This window comes from Cavia porcellus, unplaced genomic scaffold (assembly GCF_034190915.1).
Source record: "Cavia porcellus strain 051 isolate PalLab524CR breed Dunkin Hartley unplaced genomic scaffold, mCavPor4.1 scaffold_7, whole genome shotgun sequence".
Lineage (NCBI taxonomy): Eukaryota > Metazoa > Chordata > Mammalia > Rodentia > Caviidae > Cavia > Cavia porcellus.
This window is the reverse complement of record NW_026947490.1, coordinates 36,476,621-36,498,756: the sequence shown is the minus strand read 5'-3', so window position 1 is coordinate 36,498,756 and position 22,136 is coordinate 36,476,621. Positions and strand designations below refer to the sequence as shown.

The following is a 22,136-nucleotide window of genomic DNA, read 5'->3' as shown; positions in this document are numbered from 1 at the left end:
CACATCAAGACTAAGGCTCATACACCTCTGCCCCAACCCCACACCAGGAAGCAAGGGTGTCTTGCACCCTCTAGGTACCTTCTCACGGCCTGGGTGCTGCCAGGTCTGTGATGGGTCCCTAGCTCCCCAGGAATGAAGTGGAACTCCCTGGTCAGGCACCTACCCAGCTGCACCGGAGAGGCATGGCCCGGCCTGAAGTAGCAGGCAACCTCTCAAGGCACAGCCACACATCGAGAGAGGACAGGGGGGCCCTGCCGCAGCTGGGTAGCAGAGGGTAGTGAGTCTGCATGTGGGGACACCAGCACCCCTGCTGGGGCAGCTCTGGTCAGCTGCTGGGGGTTCAGCCAGTAGGGTGAAGAGGGCACAGGTCAGGCCCACAGGCTTGAGCACAATACCAGCACCACCGCCACCTCTTTCTCCTCAGCTACCCCTGGGACCACCTTGTTCCCGAGGACCCTGCCCAAGGTGCCTGGTGTCTGGGGGCTCCACTGGAACTGCCACTAGCCCTGGAACTGCTACATGAAGCCAGGAAGGGCTGGGGAGCCATGCCCATGAGAACTGCCATTTATTCCCGAAGTTGCCAAAATCATCACCAAGGATTCACCAAGGGGTGAAAAGGGGAATGAGGCTCAAACACTGATTGGGGGCAATCTGGAGGGAGGAATGAATGGGGGACCCCAGCTGTCCTCCCCCTTATAATGCCACGGACAGGGGTCCTCCTTGGCTGCCCAGTCCCATGTCCAGTCTCTCAGGGGAGGTGAATGGGGATGTAGGAAAGGGGTGTAGTGTGAATGGGCCCGGGAGGGAGGGCACTGGGACGCCCCGATTCACATGCACTCACAACACTGATCTCAAGGACGGGGTAGAGCCTCGTCTCCCGCCAGGCCCCTCCCTCCCGGATTAGAGAAGGAAGGGGTTAGTGTTTGGCGCAGGGGGTCCAGGGGGCATCATGGGTGGCAGGCCAGGGCCCCCACCCAGGGGAGATATATAGGTGGGCGGTGCCCCAGGGACAGGGGGCACAGGACTGAGGCGGAGCTGATTCAGGGTGAGCGTCGCAGGGGGTGTGGGCTGAAAGGGGTTGGTGATTGAGGGGCCGGTGGCTGGGGCTCCTGTGGGGAGAGAAGATGGGAGAAGTGAGTGGGCACCACACCTTGGGGACATTCAGGCAGGCAAGGCGGGGACGCCTGCCCCCAGCTCACCACTTGGCAGGAAGGGATTCGAGGCCTTGGTTCCAGGTGGTGCAGGGCCCGGCCGGCTCACCAGGGAGTCCAGGTCCACGAGGGCTGCGTTGGGGCCCAGGAAGGACTCTGGGGTCTTCCGAGTTGGGGGCGTGGGGGCTGGGGCGGCTGCAGGTGGGGGGCTCCCCACAGCCTCGGCCAGGGAACCTCCGACCCCACTCATGTCAAAGGCCCCAGGGCTGCAGGCAGGCACCTCTCCTGCTAGCAGCTCCAGCTCACCTGGAAGGGGCAGGAGGGCTCGGGGTCAGAGAACAGAGGTGCCGGATACAGGACAGCCAGCTGCAGTTTCCAAGGGCCCCCATGCAGCTCACTGGTTGTGGGGCTCTAGAAAACTACAGGGGAGATACCACCCTGGGCTCAGGGACCTGCAGGCTATCAACCTCTGCTGGCTCAGGTGCTGACCTTTCAGCTGATGGGAGAAGTCTCAGGTGGCACAGGGAAGCAGGGGACAGGGAAACTGCAGGCCCACTGCTGGTCTGCGGAGAGGTGGGGCGCAGAGGCAGCAGAAAAGCTGCATCCACAGTGTGCCAACGGCACCTCCAGCAGTAACCCGTGTGTTCCAGGACGCCCAGGGACCAGCTGCCTTGGATACGTGCAGTTGCTGAGGGGGACTGGCCTGAGCAGCCTGAGTGGCGGGGCCCTGCCCGGCAGGAGGGGGTGGGCCAGATTTCCATCCTGCTGGAAAGGTTACCAAAGCCAGGAGGGTGAGTGGGACAAGAGGGTGCCTTGGACAGTCACACTCTGTGGGAATCGCTCCACCCCAAAGTACTTCGCTTCCACTAGCCGGTCCTCTCATCCTGACCCCAATCTCTCACCTGGAAGAGCCCAAGGGTCCAGCGGGGGGGGGGGGCGTTGGGGCTCACCAGTACTGCTCCCCGAAGCTGGCAGGGCCGTACGGAGTCGGTCAAAGTCTGAGAACTCATCAGGCTCTGTATCGAAGCCTCCGACCGCTGTAGGGTCCAGGGGGCTACTCAGTGCCCACTCAGTGCCCACCAGGCCACTGCCCCTCAGCCTCCAGAAGCAGAACCCTGAGGTCCACCCCTGCTCTGCCATCGGTACCTGCAGTGCCATTCGTGTTGGGCTTGGCAGGTGACCCTCCCCAGGGGTCTGAGAAGGCTGGCGCTGGCGCCCAGGGGTCCGAGGCTGGAGGTCCACTGATGGGGGCCCCAACTGGGTGAGGAAGGTAGTGTGAGGGGCTGGCAGTCTCTCCTCTTAGGACTCTGCCCCCAGAGGCCCCATGCCCTCCCAGGCACCTGATCAGGCCTCCCAGTGTCCAGACACCCCACTTCCTCAAGCGCCAGCACAGGGCTGCAGCAGGACAGGCACAGACTCACCCTCGGAGCCTCCCCATGGGTCTGGTGTGGGCCCCTCTCCGGCTGCAGGGGCTGGGGTCCCACCCCAGGGGTCCACTGAGGGCCCCGAGGAGGCAACAGGCCTCCAGGGGTCCCCAGAGGCCGGCGTGGGGGCCGGACCACCCCAAGGGTCAGCAGCTGGGGGAACAGTGGGTGTCCCCCAGGGGTCTGACGTGGGGGCAGCTGCAGGGACAGCAACCGTGATGGGTGCTGGGCCTGCCCAGGGGTCCGAAGCTGGCGCAGGAGCCGGGGCAGAGAAGACATCAGCGAGGTCCATGAGAGACGACTTGGGGAGAGAGCGGGAAGCAGTATCAAGACACAGCCTGTGACAACCATGGGTACCTAGGTGGCTACACAGGGCTGGGCCAGTCCTGGGAGACTGAACACCACAGTCCTCTACCCTGTCGCCAAGTCCATCCACCACCCACAGCCCAGCCCCACCATCAAAGCCCTCACCCCAGGGCGCAGCATCCAGCATGACTCTCACACAGCTCAGAGCCCCGCCTCTGAGACGGCAGAAGCCCACCCCAGGCCCAGCCCTCAGCACCGAGCCATGCCCCACAGGGAGAAGCACGGCCACTGAGAAACATCCCTGTGGCCAGCACAGTGGTGCATGTCCATAATCCCAGCACTAAGGAGGATGAGGCAGGAGGACTAAAAGCTCAAACTGTTTCTGGGCAACTTAAGAGAGATCCAGTCTCAAAACCAAACAACAGGTGCTGACGATATAGCTTAGGGTGAGTGCCCTGCGTTCCACCCCCAGGACAAATTTAAAAGGCCAGCCAGCAGCCTCACTGGTTGACCTTGGGCCCACCTGCCCTTGGGGTGCAAGCAGCACCCACAGCACCCAGAAAACACCTAGAGCCCATGGAGGCCAGGGGGCAGCCAGCCAAGGAACAGCCAGGCCCTGAGCCCTGAGCCCCAGTAAAGCACACCACAGAGGCCAGGGGCATGGGACGCCTACTGCAGAGGCGGGATGGAGGGAGCCACTTACCTCCTCCTTGCCCCCCGTCTCCCGCTTGCTCTCCTCAATGGCCATCTGCAGCCTCAGGTCATCTCCCCGCCGGATCCGCTCCTCCTGCAGGCCGGAAGCAGTGGCAGCACCAGGCTGAGCACAGGGCCAGGGCCCTTGCACTGCGCCACCACCAGCTTCCAACCACAGTGACTGACATTGATATGAGGTGGGCAAGTGAACCAGAATGAATAAGATGGGGATGCCCAGGGTGGTATGGGGTGGGAGTGGCAGGAGGCACAGGGTGGGGCAACATGGGCACCATGAGGACCAGGAGGGCGGGCCATCTAGGGGCACATGACACTGGGCCCTCTGTGCTGCCCAGGCTCCGGCAGTTCCTGCAGCCCTGGGTACTGAGGGCCACTGTGGGGGAGGGACCACAGGGACAGCAGGGAGGCCACGCTGACCTTATCGTGTTCCTCTCGGCTCAAACTAAGGGCCAGCTGGAGCTGGACATCATCCTCGGGGCCGCAGGACGGCGGCTGAGGGAAGAGTGTAAGGGGTGGGAGAGGGTCAGCTGGAGCCACTGCCGGCAAATGGGGAAAGACAGAGACAGAGCAAGAGCAAGAGAGAGCGAGAGCAAAAGCGAGAGAGAGAGAGAGCAAGAAAGACAGGGGCACAGGGCCCGAGAGGGGGGCCACAGCCCCCAAATTCAGGGGGACCAGCAGAGACGGAGGCGAGGGGACAGAGGACCAGAGAGCCAGGGCCCAGAGAGCAGGGAAGCGGCATGAAGACGAGGTGATGAACAAGGCATGGAGACAACATGGCAGGACCACCTGGGCCTACGCTGCTTTGGTACCTGGTCGGCCTCTTCCTTGCTCATGGCCAGGGCCAGCTGTAGCTGCAGCTCCTCCTCCCCGCTGCTCTGCGGCCAGGCCTGCTCCGCCTCAGGTGGGGGCCCCGAGCCCACGGCTGCCGAGGAGGCTAGGGGTGAGGGGAGACCGTGAGACAGAAAATGGGAAGCACAAGGCCACCTAGGGTAGGGTTAGGTGACACTGTGGGGACACAGGGAAGCCCCACCCAGACTGAGCCCTTGTACCCCGGGCAACAAGGAGGTGAAAGCTCCCTGCACGGTCCAGGAGGCCTGGGTTCCAGCAGGGGGAGGACAGCAGCTGTCCAGACTGTGGGACCCAGGCTCCAGCAGAAAGCAACAGGGTGGACAAAGAGCCTCTTGGGTCCTGCAGCAGAGAAACGACAGCAGGTCCATGGGAGCCAGGCTGCCTCTGGGGCCAGCAGGAGGGAGAAGTCTACCAGGGCCCAGGAGGGCTGAGTGCTTGCCTCTGAATAGCACCTCTCAACACCCCTCCAGGGACATCCTACACTGCCCAGGCCCTGCGCAGAGTTTGTAGGGAGCGACATATCTCACTGCTGCCACTTTATCTCACCCTCCTGTGGGCCTCTGCCGTGTCCGCCTACATTTCCCATGATCCTCATGTCTGCCTACATTATCCATAATCCTCTCCTGCTTACGTCATATATGCGGATGTGACGGTGACCTATCAGATAACACTCTGTGCCCTCTTCCTGCTCCATTGGCCCACCTCCACCCTATATAAGTGGTAGCCATTTTAAGAATAAATGAGACTTGAATGAAATCCCGCCTTGTCTCCATCTCTCTTTTCTCTTGCCCAGCCCCCCCATCCCCGTCCCCTATCCAGGCGAGGACCACGGCCTTGATCTGCAGGCTGGATCAAGTGGCGCCCAATTTGGGGCTCAACCTGGCACGAGGGATAACGACGCGGGACCGTTCATGAGAGTAAAGCGCTGGCCAGCGTGACCAAATCAAGGGCTTTGTCCCTGTGATCCATGCAGATGGCCACCTTACATCTCACCTAAATCACGGTAGGTAAACGGATCTTATCTCTCTACTGGCATGGGGCAAGCACTGAGTAAACACAAATTGTTTGTCCACAGCCTCAGGGAGGCACTCAAGATTAGAGGGATCAAGGTCAAGACTAAAGACTTGCTTCAGTACTTTCAGTTTATACATTCAGTGTGTCCATGGTGGCTTTACAAGCATCTCTGACATCTTTATCTGAGGTAGTCCTACAAAATAAAAGAGGACTAGACCTCCTATTTATGAAGGAGGGTGGCTTATGTGCTGCTCTCAAAGAAAAATGCTGTTTTTATGCCGACCACTCAGGAGTCATCAGAGTCCATGACTAAACTAAGAGAGCGCCTCAAAGAGAGAAAAAGGAGTGCCTCGGAGAAATGACCTTCTCTTCCATGTGGGGGAGTCTCTTCCCTTACATTGCCCCCCTCTTGGGACCCCTGGCTGCTTTATTGCTACTCCTTACTGTAGGCCCTTGTATTTTCCAGAGGATCATTTCACTCCTTAATAACAGGATTGACGCATTTATGGCAAAGCCCATTCAAGTACATTACCATCAATTGGAGATGACAAAACAACAAACTTATCGGGAAAAAACATCTACCACTGGTCCACATAATGATGTGGCCCCAATGCCCTGAGGCACTGGACAGGCAGCCAGAGACAGACAACTAGGACACATATGTTACGCCATCTACCACCTAAGACAGGCACAGGACCAACTGCTGTCCTGCAGGCCCACGATGGGTAAGGCTCGATTGGGTACATATGAAGAGTCCTTGACCCAAGACAGGCGCTGTCCTCACAGGACCTGCCATACTCCTAAAAAATATAATAAAAAGGGAGGAGATGTAGGGAGCGGCATATCTCACTGCTGCCACCTTATCTCGCCCTCCTGCAGGCCTCTGCTGTGTCCGCCTACATTTCCCATGATCCTCATGTCTGCCTACATTACCCATAATCCTCTCCTGCTTACATCATATATCCGGATATGACGATGACCTATCAGATAACACTCCATGCCCTCTTCCTGCCCCATTGGCCCACCTCCACCCTATATAAGTTGTAGCCATTTTAAGAATAAACGAGAACTGAATAAAATCCCACCTTGTCTCCATCTCTCTTTTCTCTTGCCCAGCCCCCCATTCCTGTCCCCTCTCCAGGCGAGGACCATGGCCTTGATCCACGGGCCGGATCAAGGGTAGGCCCCCCCTTCTGCCCCACCTCCCTACAGCACATTGGGCTCGGACCTGGCTTCTGGGCTCCCCAGGTCCTAGGCTACACCCAGCCAGGTCAGCCCTGGGCATGTGCAGGCAAATGCTGGGACTAAGGCCCCTCTGCACATCTTGAGGCCCTAACCATGCCAACCCTTCAAGTCCCTGTCCCTATCCCCTCAAGTGGGGAGCAGTTGCAGATGGAAACCCATCACATGTGCAGGGCTGGAGCACAGCTGTCTCAGGAACAAAAAGTGTCTAGGGAAGCCATGGACAACAAGCCCCTAGACAATCCACACAGTGGGCTGCAAGACAGTAGGGTACCATGAGACACTAACATGTTGCTGAATGTATAAACAAACACTCCTACAGCAAGCGGTAGTTCCTGCCCTCCCACCTGGAGAGAGGGTTCCACCAGACTCAGGCTTGCTGAGTCTCATCTCTCCTTCTGCACCTTCTTGCTGCTCTTCATGGTCCTCACCCCAGGAACCTCAAGCCCGTGCAGGTGGCAGCAAATGGCAGCTGACCAGGCGCTCAGGGTAGGAGGGGTAGGTCGGTTAACAGGTGAGGACGCCTCCCTCCAGGGCATGCAGAAAAGGGAGGGAGGCCTTTCCAGGCCATCAGTATCATCAATATTGTGTACTGATATTCTCAATACTGAGTCCAGTACTGAGCCCAGATCAGGTGTAAAACATGCGACAAACAGGTTCTCACAAAGCACAGAAAGCTACAGAAATGTCTGCTGCATGCTTGATTCCAATATTTACATTCCTTCTGTGGCCTGGATTAGATTAATAATCCTAAATTTGTTGAGACAACCACAAAAGAGTTGGCTTCAGGAATTATTTTAAAACTAAGTCCTGAGCAGGACAAAGAAGGTGGAAGCACAGAAACCCCTCCTCTGGCTTTGCTCAGTTAGATGAGGCAGGAGTGGTGGAGGAGAGAGGGGTCTTTCCCCTCGGCTCAGGTAAGTGCTGCTGCAGCACACTTGGGAACCTCCCTTCTGGGGAGCAGAGCCGGTTTCTCTGTCTCCCTTGTAAGTGGCACTAAGTGAGGCCGTATGGGTGAGGAGTCCATGGAGGGTTTCTCAGTGACAGAACTTCAAGCTGCTGATAACCTGGGACAAGTTACACGTAGTCATGAAGCGGTGACTTTTTTTTTTTTGAGACAGGGTTTCACTATGCAGTTCAGACTGGCCTTGAACTCACTGCATAGCCCAGGCTTGCCTCGAACTCACAGCAACCCTCCTGCCTCAGCCTCCCATATGCTAAGATTACAGGTGTGAGCTACTATGCCTTGCATTGAAGTGGTACCTTTCACGTCACTGAAAGAATTAAAACATACTACCAATAACTATGATCCTCAGCTCCATTACCTTGGGTTTCACAGAGCTCCTAGGACATGATTGGAAAGGCGTAGCTAAAACATGTTTAAATCCAAGGGAATATTTGTTGTGGAAAGGAATTTTTTTGAATTGTGCACAGACCAGGCCACCGCAATACTGCTCAGAACATAGCTATTACAATAGATATGTTGATTGGGAAAGGTGTCTTTGCTGCTACTGGCAGACAGCTTGCTTTTGACATACAAGTATTTGAGCAAGTTAGGTATTTGAGCAAGTTAGAATAGCAGCCAGGAGAGCCTGGAGGCAGCTCCCTTTGAGGAGTGCGACCTCCCTGGATTTGACTTCTGTTCCTCAGAGTCCAGAGGAACCATTTCAGGATTTGGCAGCATGCTTACTGCGAGCCAGTGAGAGAATTCTAAGTGACAAAGAAGCCAGTAAGTTAACAGTTCCACAGCTGGCTTTTGAAAACACAAACAAATGGTGTAAAGAAGCCTTAAGAGCCCACAAAGAGCCCATCTCAGTGCTACATTGAGATGATCCGGTCCCTTGTAAATACAGGTATTGCCCTAGGAGCAGCTCTCACTGGGGTCATTAGCCCATGGCCTAAAGGGAAGGGGGAGAACAAGGCTGCTTGGTTTTGTTGTGGGGGGACACTTTGAGGTGGCTCTGCTGCACCTTTAGGGCAGCACAACAACTACCTGTCCCTCCAGCAAAGCCCTCTTCTCTCTGTGCACAGTGTAGATGAGATATCCTGGGCCACTCGATGTAGACTCAGAACTAATGTGGAAGGCCTGCCTGTTCCAGAAAAGTCCAATCAGGGCCTGCAACAGCCTGGCCAAGGAGATGCCTGGCCCAGCTCTGCACGGCAGACTTCTAGTAGCTAAGGTGATATGGTCCTTATTTGTGGTTTGCTGATTTTTGTTTACAAAATACTCTCACAAAAGACAATTTCAAATAATTAACGTGACAACTAACCCATGAAACTTCTAAACATTCAGTACGAGCTGATAATAGGCTGGTTCTAGCATATCACTGTCTCACTACGGCTTTGCAGTGGGATATCTGATAGTGTAAATTCTCAAACTTGTTTATTTCAGGGGTACTTGCCCCAAATTCATGATCTATGTAACTATGTTTATTTAGGTCCTTTTTGCTTTCTTATACCAAATTTTTACTTCTCAATACACTGACACTACATAGCTTGCTAAATTTCTTGAGTTTGTTTCTAGAAGAAGAAACTATAAATTCACACATTGGGAAGAAATGGGAAAACAGCACAGAGCAAGGCAGGGAAAAAACAAACCCACACAAGTCTATCTGGACTGATACAGATTTTAAAGGGGTACTGAACAGGAGAAACACTGCTTTCTGATCCTCTCACCACTTTGCACAGGTCTCCCCCAGGACAGGGAACCAGGGAGCTCCACTGAGCCTGCAGTTAGACCCAGACCAAGACAATGGAGAAACAATGTTGCTTGTTTCAGCTACAAGGGCAAAAGGATGATTCTAAGATAACATACTGCTGACAGACTTAATACTGGTTCTCAAGGATTGCTAACCCAGTCACGTCCAAGTTGGAACATATTAGAAATGAGCAGGTCATATTAGAAATGAGCAAACTGGTTTAAAGCAGTGTATCTGGCTGCCAAGTTGATGACAGTGGATGGAATAGTTGATACATTGTGTCAACTTGAAGCTGCAGTCTCTTTGTAGAGGCTGAGGTCCCTGGGCTATAAATATTCTTGTACTGTGCAGGAGGGCAGGGAGATGGGCACCCACCCTTGGGGAGCCTGCCTAGCATACCCTCTTCTGTACCTGCTGCTCCCTCAGCTGCCACCCACAGGCCTCTGCCTCCCCAGTCACACACCATCAGGACGCTTCTGCCTGGCCCACAGCCCATCTCAGTGGAGAACAGGCCAGACTGACTGTGAGCTGCTTCTGTGTGACACCAGTTCCGCAGGTCACACGTCCATCCCTCTGGCAGACAGGTATCACTCACACTCCCAAGTTTGGCTCTCTGTGCTGGGCCACATTCCAGTGGACACCTTCTCAGGATTTCTCTCTGCTCCTGCTCGCTCTGGGGAAGCGGCCAAGCATGCCATCACTCACCACCTGGACTCCTTTCATGCACGTGGCTGCCCACGGGCACTTAAGACTGACAACAGCCCAGTCTACACGAGTGCTACCTTTCACATGTTCTGCAAAACTTTTCATGTGTCTCTCACCACAGAAATTCCTTGTGATCCGCAGGTCTAAAAACCATTAAATATACTCACAATTTAAATTACAAAACAAAAGGGTGGGCTCACCTCATAACAGACTTAACTGAGCAGTATACACTACTAACTTTTTTTTTTGTCTTTTTCTTTTTAATCGGTACCAGGGATCGAACTCACGACCGCCTGCTTGCAAGGCAGGTGCTTATGCTGCTGAGCTAAATCCCCAGCCCTCTATACTACTAACTTTTTAATTCTACTAAGGGTGCTAGAAGTGAATCCAGGCCTAACTACAGAAAGCAGCAGAAAGACAACTGAATCAGGTAGAAAAAAAAAGGCTTAGGAGAGGTCCTTTGGAAGCATCTTCATACTAGACAGTAAAAGGTCCCAGTCTGCTACTCACTTGGGGTTGAGAATATGCCTGTGTTTTCCTAGGAAATGCTGAGTGGCCCAGCTGGGTGCCAGAGCATGTTGCCTACCTGCGCCACAGGCCCAAAGCAGAGAAGGAGTAGACTCCACCCCTCAAGAAGCAGACACAGAGTCCTACAACACTGATGCCTCGGAGACCACGCCACAGGTGACAGACAAGAATGAAGCCACACGCAATCTTAACTGACCAGAATGGCCAGAAGATGGTAACCAAAAATAAAACCAAAGATCTAAAAAGATGATAGGGTGCATGCTCAGTCCTACAACAAAAACATGTTGATTATAGATAAGATTTTGTCCTTGGCAAATTCTTTTTACAAGAGATCTCTGCTAAATGACCTCCAACAAATCTAACTAGTCTACTTATAGTTACAAATTCTACAACCGTAAAACTGACTGTAACTCAATTTGACTAAAACACAAATGTGCACTCTGACTTTCTAAGATGTTTGTCTGCCTGTCCTGTGTGTCTTGCCTGTCCAGTCAGTGAAGCTGCTCTTGGGAGCTGCTAAGCTAGTGACTGCTCACATGCAGAGCCTAAAGCACAAGTGCCCATACAGGAGGGACCAGGAGCACGGAGCACCTGAGAAACATTGGGCATGGGGTGCTAGAGTGGACTCAGGGCATGAGAAGTGGGCTATTCAGCAAAGGGACATCATAGAAGGGTATAAGTAGCCCCCAGAAACTTAGAAAGTACTTGTGGACCCTGACAAGCTGTGTGCTTGTTTCTGTGTCTGTTCCAATTTGTACAGATCATCTGTCCATATCTGTCTATTAGTCCATTCTGTGAACAGATGTTCTTTTTACTTGAGTTCAATATTTTTTTCTCTTTTCTTTTGCATTTTTGGATCATTTAATCATTTAAAGGTTTGTGGTTTTTTTGACACAGGGACTCAAACTCACGACCTTACACTTGCAAGGCAGGCGTTGTGCTGCTGATCTATATCCCTAATCAAAGTTTAATTTGGGTCATATATTTATAAAGTATGATTCCACCTGGGTTGTCAGCTGGGTCAAAATGATGCTTAAATTGATTGTGTAAATGTCATGTATATTATTATGAACTTAAGGATGTCTCGTTGTTTAAAAATGAATGGGTTAAATGTTATAACTGGGTTTTTCGTAAGACATTTAAAAATTACTAAAATGATTAAGCAAAAACCCCTTGGGGTCAGGGGGAATTACTGGATAGGACTCCCGCTGATGAATAAGAAATCAGCTACCGAGTAACCTTAGCCAGTCCTTGTTCACTGATCAGAGACCCAGTGATCTCTCTAGCCTTACGAGATACGCTCCAATAACTGTTACTAGAAATATATCACCGTGGTGTGTTCACATTGGTCATCATCAAAAGATTAAATTTTCCAGATAATAAGGTTTTTCATTTAAAGATATCCGTACAAATGTTTCCAAATGACTATGACAAACTGTTATTAACCTCACAGTATATTAAATATTTCAGGCTTCCAGATGTACAGGTTTCCCAAAATGTAAAACAGGGACTAAAGTTTATGGTGACAGCATTTTGTTTCAGATCAGATCTCAGCCTGCAACAAATACTTAGGAGATATACATTCCACTACCAGTCAGCAAGTTAGGGAAGTGTTCAGTATTAGGAATGACTGACTAAAAGGAAATATTTGATGTCAAAATGGAAATTCAGGTGTGTTACAAAATCTCATCACGACTGTCATGCTGTAATGTTGTATATAGGTTTGATTTCTAATTTTCTGTGTAAAATATGCAACTGTTTGTTAACACTCTACAGGTGTTAAAACACTCATGGTTGTTGAAAAATAATGGTTCTATTTTATATTCTAAGGTGTTTCATATTTAGGTAAGATAATAATGTCAAGCTTACTGCCCCTGTACTGGTATCAATCTTTTCTTCTGGATGTTCAACAATTGAGGGTTAGAGGCCAAAAAAACATTAGGTAAATAGACTAGGAGAATAGCCAGTAGTCTAGTTCCGGCTCTTTGAGGTCTATGAGGACCCAGGACCTGGGAACCTTTGCTGTCATCCAATAAGTCAGTGTATCCCTGGTCTTCTGATCAAGATTATCAGGCCACAGAGAAAGTGACCATGGGTGTGTAGTGTGCCTAAGGAGAGTCACCAGGAAGAAAAACTTCTCATGCCTACACAGAAGGCAACTTGGTCAAGCAGCAGTGGTGACTCATCCAGACAGCTGGCAGTGACGGAAGAGCTAAGACCTAACAGATCTTGACAGATAGCAGTTAATACAGATCTCCCCTTAACTTGGTCTTGACACCCTACAGAAAAAGTACAACTACTAGAGGTACATCAAACAACCCCACGGTAAAGGTCAGCTATAGAAGAAGCGCCAATCAGTAACGCCTCTGACAACTCCCAGCCACACTAACAATTGTCCACTGTTACGGATTAACGGACTGCTCAGGTTTTTAATTGCTCATGTGGAATGCAGAGACTTAAAATCCTTGAACTGCATTTAAAATGAAAATGGTTCAAAAATAAAAAGGCCTCCTACAGAGTTCTTCAAACACAGCTCCTCCAGCTTCAACTGACCACCTACCCTGTGCTTCAACAAAACAAAAAGAGATGGGTATGTTGGGAGCCACTGAAGCTGGAAACTGATTACACATGCTGGGCTGGGGAATGGCCACCCCAAGAACAAAGAGCACCTGGAAAAGCCATAAGAAGCTGCATCAGCCCAGAAAAACACCTAGCCCCTAGAAAATCCAGGCAATGAGTCAATAGGCAAAGGGGTACCATGTGACATTCAGTTCTTAAATATATAAATAACCCCCCCTGCAGTGAGGGGGCAGTTCCTGTCCTGCCATCCGGAGAGAGGGCTCCACTGACCCTGACTTTCCTAGTCTTCACCCCAGGAACTTCAAGTGCCACACGAGTTGTGGTATCCATGGGACTCCTGTGGGTCCTCGAAGATTGCACTAGGACGGGGACCAGGAGACTACAGCCCATGGCCAAGGCCTTATGTCTACATTTTATACGGCTGGGAAAGAAACAGAATAGGAGCGTGTTAAGACACGTGAAGCCACACAGAGAACTTCAGGGACCGAGTAGGCATGTGCAGGGCATGGCAGGGCTCACTCTTGTGGCTGGGGGTGCCTGCCACGACCCTGGGGTCTTTGCTCCCAGGTCTTCAACCGATACAGCAGCTCCCCAGAAGCCAAGCAGGGACCCCACATACCACTGGTGCAGTCTCTGTGCGGGAGCCAGTAGTGGCCCCACACATGCCATACTGAAGCAGCCTCTGGCGTCACAACCCCCCCTCCTTCCTTCCACCTTGATCACACCTCAGGCTGACCCCACAGCTCCCTTCCCACCATCGGTTCCTAGGGTGATAGGCATGTCCCTGCATGGGCCAGGACCTGCGGGCCTGGATGACAAAGCAGGCTCCCAGACAGACCAATGCCTTGCAGCAGGGATCTGTGCAGATCTGCCCCTCCCTCTACTGAGGCTGTATTTTTTTAAACACAGGTCACCAATCCCAAGCTGCATCCACCACTTGGGAACAAAGCCCTTAGAAACCAGACCTAAAGACTTTGAGGACCCTGACAGAGCCACCAGCCCTCACCAGGTTGCTGGCCTCTGGCCCATCCCCTTCTGGAAAGACCCTGGCCCGCAAGCTCCCCAAGGCCCAGTGCAGCACTCCACACAGTCTCAGGTGGGAACACTGGCCTAAGCTCTCACACACCAGCCCTGACAGGGCAGCAGGGGCAGCCAGGCCATAGGAAAGACTGTACCTGTGGCTGTCTGTGCCAGCTTCTCCTTGGTCTTGAGTGCATGGGCTCGCTCCTCCCGCAGCCGGTCCTCATCCCGCAGCAGGGCTACCAGCTGCTTGGCCTTCTCACGCACGTTCACGCCCTGGTCCTTGCCATCTCGGTCCACGTACTGGAAGTCCTTCAGCGTCTGCACGGCGTACATGTTCTCCTTGCACTGCTGTGACACTCGCTCCGAGCCCGTCTTGATAAGGTATTCCATCAGTGTCATGGCCTGCGGGCAGGGACACGCCCATCACTCGGCTACCCTGGGTTCAGTGCCACCACCCACTCTGCCCTGTCCACAGCAGAATCCCCATACAGTGCTCAGACAGACCCTGGTGTGGAGGGCCACCCAGCAAGTGTCCAGAACAGGTGAACCCCCAGGAAGAGCATGAGAACTGTCACCAGACAGGCAGACTATCGATTAGGGTACTTGTGGGCATGGACTTTGCCTGTGCTTCTAGACAGAGGTGGGGTCACCGGCACAGCAAGTGGTCCAGATGCTGCTGGACTATTACCCTGAGAGGGCAGCCAGCCAGCAGGAGAGCTCTCCTATCTCAGCAGGCACCAGGAGGCCATGGCAGCTGTCAGCAACCTGCTCGTGTCCTTCTGAGTTACTCTGGCCCAGTCGCTTTGCTTCTGTCTGCTCCCAAGTGTGAGACACACCACTGCTCTTGGGTCACAGCTCACAAGGAGCCAGAGTCCCAGGATGATGTGGCACCATTGCCCACCTGGGCAGGGACTCAAGGATGCTGCCAGGGGATCCCCTCCCTGATGGGCTCCGGACCAGCCCGGGCCAAGGCCCCATATCCGGAGCAGGTGCAGGGCTACGGCTCTCAGACTGCAGAAGGCCCTGGCCACTATCCCAGAGAAAGGCACACTGGGGTCCTGCAGAGGATGGCAGGGCTCCCAGGGATTGGGGGCAAGGGCAGGGGCAGGAGCAGGCTTGGCAAGGCTCTCCTCAGCATGTGAGGAGGGCTACATCAGGAACCTGAGGCTGGACTAACTGGCCCTGCAAGGGCTTCCACGAACAAGTAGACAGGAAAAGCACAGCCCTTTCCCCATGCCATCACACCCAGGAGAGGCAGAGACAGGCCCCATGAGAGTCTGGCACACGGCAAAGGGAGGCCAAGGTCACGCACACAGGACCAGCTGCACCTTGGCCCCACCTCGGGTGCACGGGTTGAGCACCAGATGGATTCTGAGGAAGTTCTGTTCTCAGAGTGCTCTGGACTTTGGAGCTGCTGTTCCAGGGGACCTGGAAATAGCCCAATACCACCCACAGGGGACCGAATCCAGAAACCAGCATGCACACAGCGGCTGCCATCTCCGCAGCCAAGAGAAACAGGCGGCAGCAAGCAGTGGCGACCTGCAGCCCCCAGGTCACTGCTGGCCTGGACAGAGACAGAGAAGTGACCAGGACCAAAGCCCCCTGACAATGCCCCACGGACAAAGCCCCAGATGTTCTGAAGGAATCCCCCCACCCACACTTGGGGTGAGGCCTGCCCATCACCAAGCTCTTTAAAAACCAAAACCTGGAGAAGCTGGTGAGTCCCGTTCACTCCCCAGCTCTGTCCCTGCCACCCTGGCACAGCACAGGCAATGTTTAAAACAGATCAGCACGTTTACCGTCATGGGCCAGGTGATAGATACTTTGGTCTCTCCGCCCACACAGCCTCTGCCTTGACTATTCAGCCTGGCTGTGTTCCAATAAACCTTTATTTACAAAAGCAGACAGACAGGATTGGTCCATGGCCTAGAGTTTGCTGACCTATGTTTCAAGATAAAACCAGGGGCCACAGTCCCTAGAGAAACCAGGCGAGGGCCCAAGGTCAAAAGGGTTCCTGGGGCTGTACCCCAGCTGCACCACAGGAGTCCTAAGCCACCTTGGTGCCTCCTCCCTAGACACCAACAGAAACAGGGCAAGCACCTCCTTGAGGGGATGGCGACTAGGCCGAGATGCTGTGTCCCTGCCACTCACTTTAGGGGTGGGGGCTGTGGCAGTCAGAAGCCACGGCAGCCACAGACCCAGCAGTCCTGAGCCTGTCCCACACAGCAGTAGCCCCCCATAGCAGCCCCCCAGGGCTCTGCAAGGATTCAGATTCAGCTGGAGTGAGCAGGACCAAAGCCACAGCCAAGCCCAGGCAGCAGCAGGGTACCAAGTGAACCAAGAAGGAAAGAACCGCAAAGGCTCACAGGAGACTAGGCGGCCTGCCCTCGAAGATGCTACACAATACGCATCTCGGAACTCACAGGATGGCACCTAGAAAGCAGACTTCACCACAGACAAGTTTTATCTCGTCAATCTACCTTTCAAAAGGAAAGGGCTAGTAGAGTCAGCTGGGCCCGACCAAGGCCACAGGACCACCCACAGACCCTGCTCCACGGCTCCGAGCCTCTCCCTGCACCGGTAGCCTGGCCCTCCCTACAGGAGCTGCCTCCTACCGTCACGCAGGACCACCTGCAAGGAGGCAGGGACGTAGGGGATGCAAGGTGCAGCCCAGCATGGACCCTCCATTTCCCTCTGAAGCAACCCAGCCCACCTAGCCCTGCCCTCTCTGGTCACTTCCCTGCCCTGTGTGCCACCATCATAGCACACTACTGGCCACCTGTTGTCCTCCGCTATCCTTCACCCCAGACTGCCAGTCTCCAAGGTCTGCTCTCAGGACCCTTGGGACCCTCAGCCCCACTCCCTGCCCACCCTGGCCCCGTGAGGGCCATTCCCACGGATTCTCCAGTTCTCAGCAGGACTAACAGCGGCCAGTTCCTCACGGAGTGACCTGCACCTGCCTCAGCCGTGCTGTGAGTCAGTCTTGGCCTGCCCTGCTTGTGGGATGGGAGTAAACGGCCTCCATTCCTATGCCTGCTCACAGGAGGTGCCCTTTGGGTGCCATTTCTGCTTCCAAAGCAAAGGGACCACCCCACCTTGGTGGGCAGTCTCTGGGGTCAGCCAGCACAGGAAGCAGGGAGGGCAGGCCATTCCCAGCCACCCCAGAGACAGAAGAGAGACAGAGGAGAGCCCTGCACAGCCACCAACCCTGAGGTGCACACCTCAAGGCCCACACCAGCAGGGACAGGGTAACCATCCTGGGCTGCATTCACCAATCGACCCCACACACCCTACAGTGCTACACCTTAAGCTTGAGAACAGCAGGCATACACAGACTGCCACAGTGGCCTGCCATGAAAAAGGGCAACATTGCAAAGCCCTTGGACAGAGCAATCACCCGGAACCAATGACCAATGAGGGGCAATGACCGCCTTGTAGGGGATGCCCTGCAGCTGTGAATGGGAAGGCGACATGACTGACCTAAGGGAAGGCTGGCTTTCCCTGTGTGACCAGGGTCTCATCACACTGGAGAAACTACTCTTTAATCACCAGCCTGAGCATGATCACATCCTAGGTCTGACAGTACCCTTGGCAACCGAGACTCAGAAGGCAGGCAGCAAGCTCCACCACCTGAGCTGCTGCAGGCACAGCCTTTGCCTGGACTCCTCTTGGCGCCTGGGACAAGGCGCTGGAGATCCCTACAGCCCCGAGGCACCTCTCAGGGTCACAGTGGCCTGCGGGAACAGGGGCTCAGCTGCTATGAGGAGACAGCATCCTGGTACCGATAGACAGGCACCCAGAGGGCACTAATCCACCATGAGACCACACATTCCAAGACCCCAAGCGAACGCACTGGACTCCTGCTGATGCCCCCCAGCTTGGGAAGATGTAGCCCATCATGGTCCATGGAGCACACCTTCGTTCTGGTCCTTGACCCCTCGAACAGCAAGGGCACTGGGCCAGATTCCCCAAGTAAGGAGTGCCATCAGCATGTGCTAAGACACTGGTGGCAAACCTGATGCACACACATGACTTGTTTCTGAGACCAGAGATATTCATGTGTGAGTTGTCCCTTCTAATCTAAAGCCTTGGCATTCAGGGTCGCTGTAGTGTCGGTGCCTGGCCATAGCTCAGCAGTTCTGGGTGTTCATCTCGCCATCACTGATTCAAAGCACAGGGAGAACGTGCTGAGTGTTGCCCCTTGTGTTTGACCTGGTGAGTGCAGGGACCAGGAGCCACTGCCAATTGGACAACACAAGGTGGATGACGCCACCAGTCGCCTTTGGGACTCTGCATGCGAGTGCAGGGCCTCTGACTGCAACGGGACACTGCCTACGGTGGGCCCTGCCATCCAGCGCTCACCTTGTAGACATGCCGCCAGTTCTTGCCATGGTCATTGAGCCGCTTCCAGATCATGCTCATGATCTCCGAGAAGGCTACCACATTGTAAGTGAGGTCTGCAATTTCTGACATGAGGGAGCTGGATGGGCCCCAGGGGTCATTGCTGGTGGCCTCTCGGACCTTGATCTCCGCCTCCGAGTAGTTGTGGACGATGTTCTTCATCTGGCGCCGGAGTGATGAGGTCGACATGGCGCTGGGTGGTACAGCGCAGGGGCACAGGTCCCCCGGGACATCAACGGATACAGCAACCTGCAGAGGCCAGTTGCACGAGGTGTTGGCAAATCACCACATCTGCAGGCCAAGAAGGGAGAGAAGGTCTTTGGAGACACAAAGGAGATGCAGGCTGGCCAGCACAAAGGACAGATGCTGACAGTGGCCTGGAAGGTGTGGTCCCTTGCTAACCTCCACTTAAAAACCACCCCACCCACCTTTCAGTTCCTCAAATGTGCCTGGCCCCTTCCTGCTCAGGCCCCTGCTCGTCGAGGCAGAACAGGCAGCAGCATGGGCACAGGCATCCACCTCAGCTCAGCTACTCCTTAGCTGGACTGACCACAGTGGGCTCCAGCTTTTACACCTTGGCTTTCTCTATCAAATGAGGTCGTGCACAACAATTCAGGGAACTGAGGAACTGGCAAACAGGAGGCAGGCTGTGAGGCCTGGCCGGCCACGTCACCAGACTGCCTCGGCCTCGGCAACTCTTACTATTGCTCCACTTGAGTCTGCTCAACGTGCACCATCGCTGGGGGCCATACCTGCAGAGCCCATCACCCTCATGACTTCAGACTCACGTGTCTGATTCTGTAGCCCAGGCTGACCCACAGCCCCACGAGAGCAGAAACCCCACGTGTCTGGATATGACTCTTCCCTATAGAGCAGCTGGCCAGGAAAGCCACAGAGAAATGCTGCAGGAAGCAAGACAAGGAAAACGGGGGTGGGGGGTGGGGGTGTCCATGGCAGAACAAGGACACCAAGGACAGCAAGCCAGTGAAGGCACTAAAGAGACAGCAGCAAGACAAGAAGCCATTGCAGGGCAGCAAGAGGTGGGGGACCCCAGGGACTCTGGGAGCCACAGACAGGGAGAAGCGCTAAGGAAGGTGACAGCCAAGGTGATGCATCCTGGCTGGGCACAGGAGCTCGCTGGGCAGTGGGTGCTCACTATCTCACTCAAGGCTGCACACCACGAAGACGCTGGACTCCGGAGGTTAAACAGTTTATCAAGGTCATCCCAGGAGTGGCACGGCAGGTGCCACCCAAGAAACTCTTGAACTCTTCAAAACTTATGCTCTTAAACTAACCTAGGTGAAGTTAACTTTTGCTGACAATGAAGAATGGAATGGTGGGGATCAAACAAATGAGGAGGATCTGGAAGGCACTTCTGCAGCACCTATCTCACACTGAGCACCTTCTTGTGCTTCCTGGCAAGCTCTGCTGCACAGAACAAGGCGTGGAAGGAGCTGCAAAGGCTGCCTCCCTCGCCTGGGGACACACACCTCACAACTGACGCACCGGGTACTGAAGGAACTCCTAGCACCTGCCCAAGCCTCTCCACCAAGGTGTGGAGGGGACTCACTGAGCCCAAGGGAGACCCAAGCCTAGGGAAAGTTGGGTGAATGCCAGAGGCTGCCCTCAGCTCAGGCATTACCCTGTGAAAAAGAGCCATGGTCCAGGATAGGTCCCCCAAGATGCACTAAGATGAAGAAATACCATCTTAAATACAGGAAAGAGGGCCAAGGGCACAGCGCCAGTCTGGCAAGTGCAAGGTCCTGAGTTCAATACCCGAGACAAAAAAAAAAAAAAAAGGAAAAAACAGGAACTGACAATTAAAGGGAGAGGCAAGTCACAGAGAAACCTGGGCAGAGTGGCACCCAGTGAGACAAAAACCCAACAAAACCATGGGAACATAGTAAGGTGAGGACTGACACAGGCTTGCAAGCAACATGGAAAAAAAACTTTAGGACTGAGAAATAACAAACAGGAAAAAACAGGATATACTGGGGAAAAAAACAAGATTTAGGGTCAAATCCTGGGTACCACATCAGATAGCAGCAAAGCAAGCCTTGAGATTCTGAAATGAAACGTCCCCAATTATGAAAAAGAAAAGAACTTCTACCTGCCAGGCTTGTTGATTAGGTACCACGGTACATGGAGTGCTTGGCTCTGTGCCCCACTGATAGTAGGGCTCAGTAACACTGCCTGCTATTATTATCAGCAAAACACAGAACTCTTCCAAGAGCGCCCTCCGAAGATGCCCTATCTTAATACCATGCACTTACTTCAAGTGTTAAAAAATATGCTATTAACACATCAAAGGTAAGATTTGCTGGTTTTCAAATTAAATCGATCCAAAGCAAATTACCAAATTAAGCAAACTACAAATGACATGGCAAAGTTCTCCAAGGGGAACTCAAGTGACCAATAAATATCAAACGCTTCCTGAGTGAAACAAAATCTCGCAGACATAATAAAAACCCTAAGTCCCAACTGCACCCTCCACGTCTGATACCAAAAGGCACTCCACAAACACACCGGGCTCGAGGCGAAGAGGCCCAGAGCAGAAGGAGCCGTGAACACGTCCACGTCAAAAGCCAGGAACCCGAGGCTTTGCAAACAGAAGCCCAACACGGCTGCGAGCCGCGGGCCTGACCCCGGACGGAGCCTGGGCGCTTCACACCTCCCCAGAGACCCGGAGCCCGGAGGAAAGATGCTGCGGAGCGGAGACCCAGCGGACAATTCCGGGAAGGAAGCCGGGAGACGCGACGCTGGGGGCAGAGACACACACCCGGAGGACAGGGCTGGGGAAAGACGCCGGCAACCCGGAAGACGGGTCCAGACCCTGGCAGCGGACGCGGACGCCGGGCAGGGATGGAAAGAGCCCCAGGCCAACCCTGTCTCCAGCCCTCGTCTGTGAAAACCCCCGAACGCCCGGGGCTGACGCTTCCCAGAGACGGCGGGCCCGCGGGGCCGCGGACAGACACAGACCCGCGGGGAAAGCCACGGGCCGGGCCAGGCGAGCCTGGCGGGCGCAGAGGTACAAAGGCCGACACCGGCGCCCAGGGCCGAAAGCCGGCAACGACAGGGCCCAGGCCCCGCCACAGAGCCCGAGCGGCTGGCGCCGCATGGGCCAGGCCAGCGCTCACCTCAGCCCCCGACGCAGGGCTTCGGGGGGTCATGGCGGCCAGCCCCCTGCCCTACTCCGCCGCGGCGTCGGGGGCGCGCGCCGGGCTGCGACGCTCACGCGCCGGCGGAGACGCTCACGGGCGCACGCGCTGACGCACGGAGGGCCGCACGCCGACGGCTCCGCCGCCCCGGCACCCAGGAGGGGCGCAGAGAGCCAAGCGGGGGTCTGGAGCCTCAGAGGGAACGGGAAGCAAACGATGTAGGCGATAGACCGGAAGTGGAAGTAGTCGCGCACCCCGCCCACCCCACCGCGCCCCGCCTTGGCAGCACCGGCTTCCGCAGCCAAACCCGCCCCAGTGGCATCACTTCCGGCGCAAACGCTACCG

The 22,136-nt window shown here is 54.6% G+C and overlaps 1 protein-coding gene across 3 annotated transcripts; it reads right to left on the bottom strand.

Moving 5' to 3' along the window:
- Positions 1-548: 548 nt before the first annotated feature.
- On the bottom strand, positions 549-21,911 carry Epn1 (epsin 1). Of its 3 annotated transcripts, none has more exons than XM_004999797.4 (11): positions 21,771-21,911; positions 18,595-18,924; positions 14,385-14,634; positions 4,402-4,526; positions 4,010-4,084; positions 3,585-3,668; positions 2,573-2,876; positions 2,298-2,408; positions 2,102-2,188; positions 1,200-1,457; positions 549-1,109 (listed from the first exon to the last, which is right to left on the bottom strand). In XM_004999797.4, exons 2-11 carry the CDS (start codon positions 18,820-18,822, stop codon positions 901-903), a joined length of 1,731 nt encoding a protein of 576 aa, XP_004999854.2. In that variant the 5' UTR covers positions 18,823-18,924; positions 21,771-21,911; the 3' UTR covers positions 549-900. The 3 variants fall into 3 exon arrangements, with proteins under 3 accessions (XP_004999854.2, XP_063108390.1, XP_063108391.1); XM_063252321.1 differs by lacking the exon at positions 549-1,109 and adding an exon at positions 1,641-1,916 and having other exon boundaries at positions 1,328-1,457; XM_063252320.1 differs by lacking the exon at positions 4,010-4,084.
- Positions 21,912-22,136: the final 225 nt, after the last annotated feature.

Coding starts and splice junctions, on each gene's coding strand:
- Epn1 (XM_004999797.4), bottom strand. CDS start 18,822: ATGTCGACCTCATCACTCCGGCGCCAGATGAAGAACATCGTCCACAAC. Junction 4,085..4,401: donor GCAAGGAAGAGGCCGACCAG/GTACCAAAGCAG, acceptor CTCTTCCCTCAG/CCGCCGTCCTGCGGCCCCGA. Junction 3,669..4,009: donor GCCGAGAGGAACACGATAAG/GTCAGCGTGGCC, acceptor TCCGGCCTGCAG/GAGGAGCGGATCCGGCGGGG.